This window comes from Salvia miltiorrhiza, chromosome 2, assembly GCF_028751815.1.
Source record: "Salvia miltiorrhiza cultivar Shanhuang (shh) chromosome 2, IMPLAD_Smil_shh, whole genome shotgun sequence".
Lineage (NCBI taxonomy): Eukaryota > Viridiplantae > Streptophyta > Magnoliopsida > Lamiales > Lamiaceae > Salvia > Salvia miltiorrhiza.
In genome coordinates this window covers 73,044,884-73,055,864 of record NC_080388.1, presented here as the reverse complement: position 1 = coordinate 73,055,864, position 10,981 = coordinate 73,044,884, and the positions used below count along the sequence as shown (strand labels likewise).

The 10,981-nt window shown below is 33.1% G+C and overlaps 1 protein-coding gene across 1 annotated transcript; it reads right to left on the bottom strand.

Annotated features, from left to right (window-relative positions):
* Window positions 1-2,191: 2,191 nt before the first annotated feature.
* On the bottom strand, window positions 2,192-5,998 carry LOC131009167 (uncharacterized). Its single transcript, XM_057936397.1, has 9 exons — window positions 5,867-5,998; window positions 5,613-5,728; window positions 4,438-4,469; window positions 4,146-4,246; window positions 3,975-4,047; window positions 3,840-3,871; window positions 3,095-3,185; window positions 2,828-2,939; window positions 2,192-2,744 (listed from the first exon to the last, which is right to left on the bottom strand). The coding sequence occupies exons 2-9, from the start codon at window positions 5,718-5,720 to the stop codon at window positions 2,430-2,432; spliced, it is 864 nt and encodes a 287-aa protein (XP_057792380.1). The 5' UTR covers window positions 5,721-5,728; window positions 5,867-5,998; the 3' UTR covers window positions 2,192-2,429.
* Between the last annotated feature and the right edge of the window lie 4,983 nt (window positions 5,999-10,981).

Genomic DNA, 10,981 nt, shown 5'->3' with positions numbered 1-10,981 from the left:
CTGAGCATCATCTCGTCTGAACCATCCTGTAGGATCATATCATCATCTAAAGCCCGGAAGACGACATCTAATGTTTGAACACCAGACTTCTGAGCATCATCTTGTCTAGACCTTAAAATACAAAAAATGAAATTTTATGCGTCAATTTTTTTAACATCACTAACTGGAGGTTTAAAAATCTAATTTGACTTGTGAGATTGTATGATTTGGAGCTTCTAATATCATAACTAACTTGTAAACATCATTTTGTATGAAACTTGAAAAATTCTTGACATACTTTTATGCATTATTAGCTTCAAATATTATAATTGGATTCTAAGAATCATCTCGTTTGGAGTTTGAAAGAACAAATTTAACTTGTGAGTATAAACATTTAATTGGGTTCCGAGAATCATCTCGCTTGGAGCAATTCAATTTGTATTAGTCTCAATCATTCCGCCAATTAAATATAGATTTTTAATTTGGAGAGCAAGAGCTTCTTCTTATATAAGATTTATTTTAGTGAAACCTTATAAAAAAATATCAATGTGAAATGAGGTGATTTATATGAATTCTTCACTCGATTGAGATTATTATAAATTTAATACATAATTAAAGATTTCTAATGTATTTTAACATCATATCCTCTATTGTTCTTTATCTAAATTCTTCATTTATGCATTACTAATTTCACAATTTATCTATTATTATTATTATTATTATTATTATTATTATTATTATTATTATTATTATTATTATTATTATTATTATTATTATTATTATTATTATTATTATTATTATTGATGAAACTGAAACAAATAAAGTTTTTAGAAATGAAAAATATATTTTTCTTCCCTATACAAATAAAATGTACGGATATATTTTATAAAAAATAAAAATAAAATTTTAATTATTTTGATAGACATAAAATAAGATTTTGTTTTAAAGTAATCGGGTTATAGAATTTGTGCCTTATTATTCAAACATGTAAATCAATGACCAAACCCGTTTATAATTTATATACACGTGCATGTTTCAATTCAAATCTCAATTTAAAATTTATTTTATTGAAAATTTAGAAGATAAATATTATATATATATATATATATATATATATATTCATACAGTATAATATATTGCAACATATACATATAATATATACGCTTTTGAGAAATATAAAATTAATAACAAAAATACACTTAATCACTAACATTCAATTAAAATCATTTATTGTATATAAATTATAATTTTTTCTTGTCAGACATGTAAATCTAAATTTTATCGAGATAAAATAAATAATAAAATTTATTAATTTAGATCATATGTAAGTTATTATTATTATTATTATTATTATTATTTTTAAGATTAATTTTTATCGAAATAAAATAAATAATAAAATTTATTAATTTTGATTATATGTAAGTTAATATTATTATATATATACACATTTATTATTAATTATATTTATTAAGATTAATGAATCTTTATATGGAATGTAATAGTTACTTAATTAATAAATGATGAAGATTATATATGGTAAATTTTGAAATGGTGAGATTTTAGATATGCCACATAGGTTAAGGCTTAATCCTATTATATAATAGATACTCTTTTATCTATTCGATAACCTTTCTTGTATTCTTTAATCGATAAATTTTTTTGTTGTAATTATCTTGAGAGATTTAAACAACGGTCGACTCTTCATGAGCTTGTTATTTTCAACCATCATTTCGAAGGAAAATGAACAAATATTATTAATCTTTTAAAAAAAGAAAGGTAAAACTGTTAACGATTTTACCAAAATTATCTTTTAGTCTTCTTGGAAAACAAAATGTATTTTATTATCAGGTATTAGTAAATTTTAGTAGTTGCCTTTTACTCCTCCAATTTGATAATTTTTCTCGATTTAGGGCCAAATTTTGGAATTTTCAAGAAAAAAATGCATTGATTTGGAGTATAGAACTTTTCACTTTGTTGTGACCAAGAATCCCCAAGTTTAGGACTAAAAAGACTACTCCAATCACCACTCACATCACATAACGAAAAATGCATTTTATCTGTGCGCGTGCGTTGATCAAATGGTAAATGGTTAATGCCCGATGCCAAAGATTTCACCGTAACGCATTTTATCCTACATGCTTTCTAGTCTCTCTCCACTCAAACTCTACACACACAACACATATTATCTACCAAAAAGCTAAGTAGACAGTCATTGATGGAGAGTGTAGCTAAAAGCAAGATCTAAAAATGCACCAGTTTGATCAGGACACAAATGAATATACACAACACAAGACTTCCACACACAAAAGTAACAGTAGTATCGGAAGGCGAAACCTCACTGCAAAAGATCATACTCTCCCAAAGATTTGCAGGACGAAGCTCCGACACCTAAGTTAAAGGTAAAGAACTGGCATTATTCAAGTACAAGCAAACCTCTCTTGGCATCCCCACTACCTGGCTGCTTGAAAATCCCCGAAATCATCATCTGGTGCATCGTGTTGTTCTTTCTTATCGGGGGCTTCTGCTTCTTGACATTTTTCTACCCCAGGTGATTCCTCGTTTTCAAAAGATTTGCCTGGGCTAGCTTCCGGGGAAATTCCTAATGGAGACCTATCCGGAGCATCAACGGGTGAGAGGGGTGGGGGAGGAGGAGGGCGCAGTTTGATACTTACTGAGGTTTCTTTGTTTTTAGACTTATCATCCAAAGAAAGATTACTCAATTTCTGCTCGAAAAACTGGGATCTTGTGCTGCTGCCACCTTCTTTCTGTGTCGTAGAAAAGGAGAAACGGGATTAGGTGATGCATATTCAATTATCATATAGTAATAAGATGGAGTATGAGATCTTACTTTCTTGAGCTGAAGCACTAAGGTCTCCCCATCTTTTAAACTGTAATCGACTGAAGAAGAATGCTGGTATTGATGCTCCATCTCTTCTGCAGTTTTCTTCTTATTCAGATACCTATAGATTGAAGAAAATAATTTAACTGGAGCCTGAGCAGCAGAGAGATTTGAGGCCGTTATACATTAGAGTTTAGACTACAACAACGAGGGGCAAACCCGCCCTTAAAACATGGTTACTTAAGAGGAAGCAAATTAAACAAGGAGATGAAGTACTTCATATGGTCATGAAGAGCAGCTTGGAAGTCATATGCTTCAGATCTTTCTCGAAATCCTATCCCAATGAAAGCATGGCGAAGGCGCCCATCTGCATGAACCGTAATGAGTCGAGATCATTTCTACATATATGAAAATAAATAGCTAAAAAAATTCATACTAAAATTTAACACGCAAAATCAACGAGGCTAGTTTGCAAATGATTGTCACAACTTAAGAAAGAAGACGAGACCTGAATTGTCAGTGATAGCGGAAAATATATGAATGAATGAGTTAACCAGATTTAAATATTCAGGGCAATATGATTTTTAATGTCCAACCCCGGAAATTACACAAATCAATACTATATGTGCCTTTTTAAGTTGGAAATGTTAAAACCTGCTATATATTCATTTACAAATTGTTGGGAATGCATCAACCATCAGTGGACCTTTCACTAAACTACTTGGATTAGCACAAAATGGTGAGTGAAACAGTTCATCTAGTTTGAACTAGCAAACATTAGGGAAACTTCCTCAAGCCAGATGCTATGAGGTAGCAACTATATATGTCTAACAGTGTCAACGTCAACATGAGTGCAAATGATATACTCCGTATATATAAATGAACAGGATAAGAGGTGTGTAGTTAGGTTATTAATATGAATTGGAATAGTAACTTAGATTTTCCAAAATCTAATCAATTGAAGAATAACAACAGATCACACTAAGTAAATATTATAGAAGAAGGAAGCTCTGTAGACTACCAATATTCTCTTCAACCCGAAGAACGAAATATCTGCAAAGGAACCAAAAGCAGTCTCAAAAGTTGAACCAAAGTGTTTTAACATTAACAAGATTTTTCTCGAGCGGGTGACTTCAATTGCGATCAATTTCTTTACCTGCTGCTATCAATAACAGCCTCCACAGGATGCGGTTCGCCATCTCTCAAAAATGCCCGAGCATACAGCTCACCTGTTACACAGATAATATGAGATTAGACGAGATGGAATCTTGATGAAAATGGATAGTTAACCAACACCGATGCCCAGTAGAAAGTCGAGAAAATCCACCTGTTGTCTTATCCTCCAACCGGATAATGCATTCTTCTCCTTTAGTAATAACTTTTAAAGTACCTACCCACGTCCATTTGTTGACATTCCATTCATCAGCCCTACAAGAAGAAAGAATTTCTTTTTCGAATTCTTTAATCCATCAAATTAGTGCTGAGCAATTACATTATCATTTCTAATTCACAAGCTGTTTTTAAAAGAGGATTTGACAAACAAAGAATTTTCATTGACCAACACTGATATTCAATCAAGATTGTGGAACTGCTCATCAACAAGTAATTTAAGGGAAAACCTGTAAGAAGCTGCAGAAATCCGTGGAGGTATCTGCAAGATTAACACTGGAACGTTAGGTCTATACCAAAGTGACTTCAGAACCCAACTCCAAAGCTAAAAGTGAAATGTCAGATAACAACTGTACTATTCAGAATGATATGCCGCATCTTCAGGTTAAAACTTCTTAGAACTTTCAATTACAACAAAGAGAATTTCAGGGCAACAACTGTACTATTTAGAATGATACGCAACATCTTCAGGTTAAAAATACCCAAAATAGAAACTGGTTTGATGTCCATATGGAATTTACAGCATTGCAATGCAACCTTTGCTATATAGTTTTGAAGCATTACTTCAGCCAAAGCAAGTCAATACCAGCTCATCAGCATGTGTTAATCAACTACAATGTGCGAGTTACACATCATTCCTTCTGATCCAGAACATAATGTAATTACATTTTCTTATTTCTAACTTTAAAACAAATAGTAATGCATTCTTAAGTTGATCCACTTTTTCACTTTTGGGGTATACATTGGTTTGTCCAACAACTCGAACCATAAGAAACATGATTAACTATATCACATGTAAATGTACCGTATTCATTCAACCATCCACATGCACACTAAATCTAAACTAGTTCAGACAAGCTAGCTTATCTCCTTCAAATTGGAGTTTAAGTGAATATGATAGTGTTTTTGGCAACATAATCTTGATTATATCAAGGATCGGTTAACAATGCAGAAACCACAAATGATGGGAGAGCAGTTGTAGCAGCACGGATTCAAGCTTCTGTTGAGGCAATAGCCTTCCCAATTTGCAAAAAATAAAATATAGAAGAAGAATAAGAAATAAACCTACTAACGACATTCTAGAAAAAATAGAGTAACATTCCATCGATTTACAACAATTAGTCTCAAAACAACACAATATTTTGCCAAAAATAGATAGTTAAACCCATACAAAAAGAGCACAGCAATCGATTGCATATCGTAGCTAAAGCACACCAAAATGCAGAGTATAATCAAGCAAGCAAGAGCACACGCGCAGAATTTCTACATTTCTCCGCATGCAGATGAATTGTGATCCCTTTAAATAAAAAAACCCCCAAAAAAGAGGAAATCAAATCATCAGACGCTTTTCTTCGCTACATGTAGAGATGCAGGGCAAGAATCGAAACATAATATAGAAAATTACCATGTAAACATAGCATTCCGAGACTTGAAACAGAACCAGCTCAACTGCATCTGCTTCTTCTTCTTCCACTACCTCCTCCTTTTCTTCTGTAACCTTGTCTTTCTCCATATGATCCTCTTATTAATCAATAAACAATCGCAATTAACTACCCAAATACAGATTATATCCTCAATTGAATTCAATCGTTTTGACTCCGAATCAAATTTTAACCTAAGTGAATTGAATTGAATTGAATTTTAGGGGAAGATTATTACTATAGAAACAATGAATGAATCGTCTCCGATCTAGAGAGGGGTTGGCAGTGGCACAGCCCAAATGTTTTAGGACATGATGGGAATTTTCAATAATGTGGTTGGCCTTCTTGGAATTTAGTATAGACAAATAGACTCTTTTGGGGGTATATATACTTTAAATTAAATTAAAATAATCATTATATAATGGTTCTTCGTTTCTTTCTTTAGTCACTCGAACCCCAATCTACTAGTTAGAGAGAAAGTATCTTAATAATTGAGTTATACTTCGTTGTCACTTTTGAGGATTTATATCCAGTAGCGGACGCATGATTTTTATCCAGGGGTGACAAAAAAATTGTATAAAAAAAACTAAATATATACAAGTTATTAATAGAAATTCAATCTATATTTGACCGTGACAATTTGTCATAGTTTGAAACTTATGTATAATAGCATCATTAAAACACAACTAAATACATCTTTTTCAATATAGACTACCAAATTATCACTCATCCATTCATCACCCATCCTATTGCGTGTTCGATTCTTCACAATCCTTATAGCTGAAAATGTTATTTCCACGTAAGTTGTTGCAACCGATAGAACTAATGCTAAAGTCATAAGCTTGTAAACCAACGGATACACCAAATCTCTACAAGTTACCACTAATTTTTTGGTTAGTTCCCCGAGCCCTTTAACATCAAAAGTGTCAATTCTTGAATGCACATCCAACACAAAATTCTCGAGTTGGTCTGGCAATGCTAGGGGTGAGCATCGGTCGGTTCGGCCCACCGACCGACCGTTTTTCAGCCGGCCGACCGACCGACCGGTGCACAAAAATTCAGGCCGACCGACCGAAACTCCACATTCAAACCGGCCGAAAACCGAACCGGCCAATTGTCGGTTTTCAGCCGACCGAACCGAACCGGCCGCCCCTGTGCAGAAACTCACCTGTGTTCTGGACGACGACGGCTGCGGGCTGGGCGCGGCGACGACGGCTACGGGCTGGGCGCGGCGACGACGGTTGTGGGCTTCTTCGCGGCGAGGGCTGCGAGTTCCAGGCTGCTGTTCGGCGCGGCCTCGGACTGGGCTGGGCTTCGGGTTCGCCGGCCGGTGGTTGTCCGTAGGGGTGAGCCGGGTAAGGTTAGGAATGGGGGGGAGGGCGTGCGGGGTCTGGCGCTGAGGGCGTGCGGGGTGCGGCGCAGTGAGAGGAAACTGGAGAAGAAAGGGCTTCGGGTCCGTTAGGGAGAGAAGGAGAATTAGTGGGGAAAAAAAAAAACCCTAGTACTTTACATTATGGTCGGTCGGTTCGGTTTTCGACCGGCCAAAATCGAGAAAACCGAACCGGCCGACCAAACCGAAATTTCTGCATATTTTGGGCCGAACCGACCGCCCAGTACAAAAAAACCGACCGAAAACCGATCGGTTCGGTCATTTTTCGGTCGGTTTTTTCGGTCGGCTCGGTTTTTGCTCACCCCTAGGCAATGCTAGTGATTATTGGACGAGAGGAAACACATAGGAGCGAGCGGCTTCTGAAGACAGAAGCAAGATGGATGGAGGGTTGAGTGGGATGAAATTTGAGGGAGAATATAGACAATTCTATTTGTTTAATAATATTAAGGATATATTTACAAATAAATAATAATTAATAAGAGATAATATAGGTATTTCATGTTAAAAAATTCAAGGGATGGCAATTGTCTTCCCTTGACTCTACGTGCGTTCCCGTTCCTGTTTATATTTGCTTTGTATATTTTATTTTATATTTTTCTATAGGATTAATTGTGCTAAAATCAGGAAGTTTTGTTAGATTATAAAATATCTCTAATTTATCTGATTTTTTTTTTTGTAAGCTCAAAATCGAAGTTGAGTTGGTAAAAAAAAGGTTCTAACATTTTAAAAAAAATGCCCTGTGGCTTGAAGTTATTCTCTGCCGTTGATTTGGCGATCAATGTGCAATTACCGTCCGATGCATTGATTTTCAGAGGTTTGGTCAAGGTCGGTGGAGTCTCGATTTATTTATTTATTTATTTTTTCTTCAACTTAAGATAAGGAATGAGGATATATTTTGATTCTTGGCATAAACTCTATATTCCTTACCATATATTGAAGGGAATTTAAGTTCAAAATATAAGACATATTAATATATATTATTCACTCCACGTATGTGACCTTTTATTTATATATATATATATATATATATGATATATATATATATATATATATGTGTGTGTGTGAATTTAGAACCATAAATTCATCGAATAGGGTTACGAATCAACCGCAAATCTTGATGATCTAAGGACTGAAAATTGTTTATATTTTATATTTTAAGAAGTGTTTTTATTTTATAGGGGATGGCTAAAATAAAAACACTTCTTAAAATATAAAATATAAAATATAAATAATTTTCAGCCCTTAGATCATCAAGATTTGCGATTGATCCGTAACCTTGTTGGATGAATTCGTGGTCCTGAGATCGAATCTCAAAGTAGCAAAAATTTATTTTTCACAATTCGTAACTCTGTTGGATGAATTCGTGTTCTACATAAAATTCGTACATTAAAAAATATTTTTATTTTTATTTTAAGAAATGTTTTCAGCTCTTCCCTGTATACATGACATTGTTGGCCATTTATTTATCACGAGATCTCTCATATACTCGTTCGCACTATATAGATATATTCACAAATTTTAATTGAACATTTACAAAATTTGTAAGTTTTCACATGAAATTTTATTTTATTTTATTTTAATTGAAAGGTGAGATTTGTATCCTAGCTAATCACTATAACTCTTAAAATTCATCAAATTAGATTAACATTTGGATTCAATTAACTTATATATATGACTCAACTCCAAAAAAATATATGACTCCTTTTTTTTTTTTTTTTGATCAGAAAAGGATTTTATTTAAAGAAAGTTCATGGTACCAGAAGTACCAAACAGGTTACAACAGCAAATGGGAAATAGAATTGGAGAACCAACAACTAAAATTAATCTCCTCTTCTAGCAATTTAAAAACCTTATTCCAACTCCAAAGAAAAATATATATATAACATATTTACAATTTAATTACTACTCTCTCTGTCCCACGTATCTTGACACATATTCATTTTTGGGTCGTTTCACAAATCTTAATACATTTTTAAATTAGGTAATAATTAATCCAAAAATAAGGGGTCTTAATAACATTCTATCTCCTACTTTATTATTTTATTACATTCACTCTTCTACTTTATCACTTTTATACTTTATTATCTACACACTTAAAACACTAATATACAATTTCTTAATTTATGTGTCGAAACCAAACGTGTCAACATTCTTGGGGGGACGGTGGGAGTACTATTTTATAATAATGCTTGCAGTTTAGATCATGACTCATCTAACAAACCTTTGACAGAAAACTCTCTCTTCATCACAAAAGTATATGTGTGTGACAAAGGTTTTAGATCATGACTCATTTAACAAACCAAGTATATGTGTGTGACAAAGGTTTTAGATCATGACTCATTTAACAAACCTTTGACAGAAAACTCTCTCTTCATCACAAAAGTATATGTGTGTGACAAAGGTTCATATATTTTATTCTTATTAGTTACTCCCTCTTCCCATTTATCTTGACATACTTTTTTTTAGTTTGTCCCATTTATAATGATATTTTTCAAATAAAATATACGGTCCCTATTTTCTTTACACACATAAAATAAATTGATCCTATCCACTTTACACTCTTAAGTCTTAATTTTTTTTTTTTTGATCAGAAAGGGTAATCTATTAAAAGATCAGGTATCAGAAGTACCAAGGAAAAAGATACAGGAGAACCAAAACAAAAGAAAAGAAAAGTGAACCAACAACAGACACTCCCAAAGATTGACTGCCTCGAACCAACTCCTAAACTCCGAGGATGGGATCGGCGTATTGTATATCATCTTCCAGCCCCACAACCTCGATTTGATCTCGGCAAAAGTCTTTCAATGTTCCACTTACCTTGGTTGAACTTGCATTCATTTCTTTCTTTCCAGAGGCACCAGTTTGTGCAGATCCAAACTCTTAAGTTTAATTAACCTTTTATTCTTAATTTTTGTGTCCAAAGCAAATATACCAATATAAGTGGGACAGAGGGAGTATTAAAGGAGGAATAAAAATTAAAGGCGGGTGTTTTGATGAACTTGATCAATAAAAATAATACAGCTATTGTTTTCTAAGAAGTCAGTAGAACTTCATGAAGAAAAGGACAAAGTTATACGATTTGTACAAATGCATCCAATTTTTGTGGCACGAACTATTTTTTTTATGAATTAATAATTAAATAAACTAAATTTAAAGATCATGTAATCACTGTAAGAATTTCGCTAGTAGACAACAGTAAAGAAAAATGCATATTGTAAATGATGGTGTAATGTATTGATGGGCGGTCATAAACAACGCGTGTCTGACACTAATGATGAATTTGAACCCAAAACTCCAAAACATTTGGCCTTAAAACATTAACCATACTACCCCTAGGCCAACACACGCACACATTGCATAAACTATTAGGTAGCGTCGTCTCACTCGAAAATACTCTTTAATTTATGCAATATGCATTAGAATATTATTGTAGTATTACATTATCTATTTCGTAGTATTATATTTTAATTATGTGTTTGTTCTAAATCCTAATACTGTTACTTATATCTGGTGCTTTTCTTAAATATAGTATCAAAAGAAAAACCATATTATGTTTTCAAAAAAAAAAGAAACATGAAAATATATGCTTGATAACGTCGGCACGCCATGCAGTTTTATTTTTATTTTGAAAATAAAATAATACTACTAATTTATTTTGGATTGCATCAGCATTCAGCACTCAGCAGCAACTACTAACCCCATTTGTTTATACAGTATTCAACTCATTTCAGAGACCTCTGTTCCAAGTCAACGCTTTTCTTTGATTCATCACCTGTTCTAAATTATTGAGATAATAATTAGTAGTATAAATTAAATCTCAATACTTGGATATCCTAACTTTTCGATTTGCATAAATTTATTCTTTTCTAACTTTATCTTATTTTGTATGTGTTTGGGAGTTGAGATTTAACATCTCAGGGTGCGTTCTCTTTGGTTGCAAATTTATTCTGGGAAAATGAAGGA

Bases quoted from the DNA above. Each gene is read 5' to 3' on its own strand.
- LOC131009167 (XM_057936397.1), bottom strand. From the start codon at position 5,720: ATGGAGAAAGACAAGGTTACAGAAGAAAAGGAGGAGGTAGTGGAAGAA. The intron at 3,186-3,839 runs GTAGTCTACAGA...CGGTTCATGCAG, and splicing joins TCGGGTTGAAGAGAATATTG to ATGGGCGCCTTCGCCATGCT. The intron at 2,745-2,827 runs GTAAGATCTCAT...TCTACGACACAG, and splicing joins TAGTGCTTCAGCTCAAGAAA to AAAGAAGGTGGCAGCAGCAC.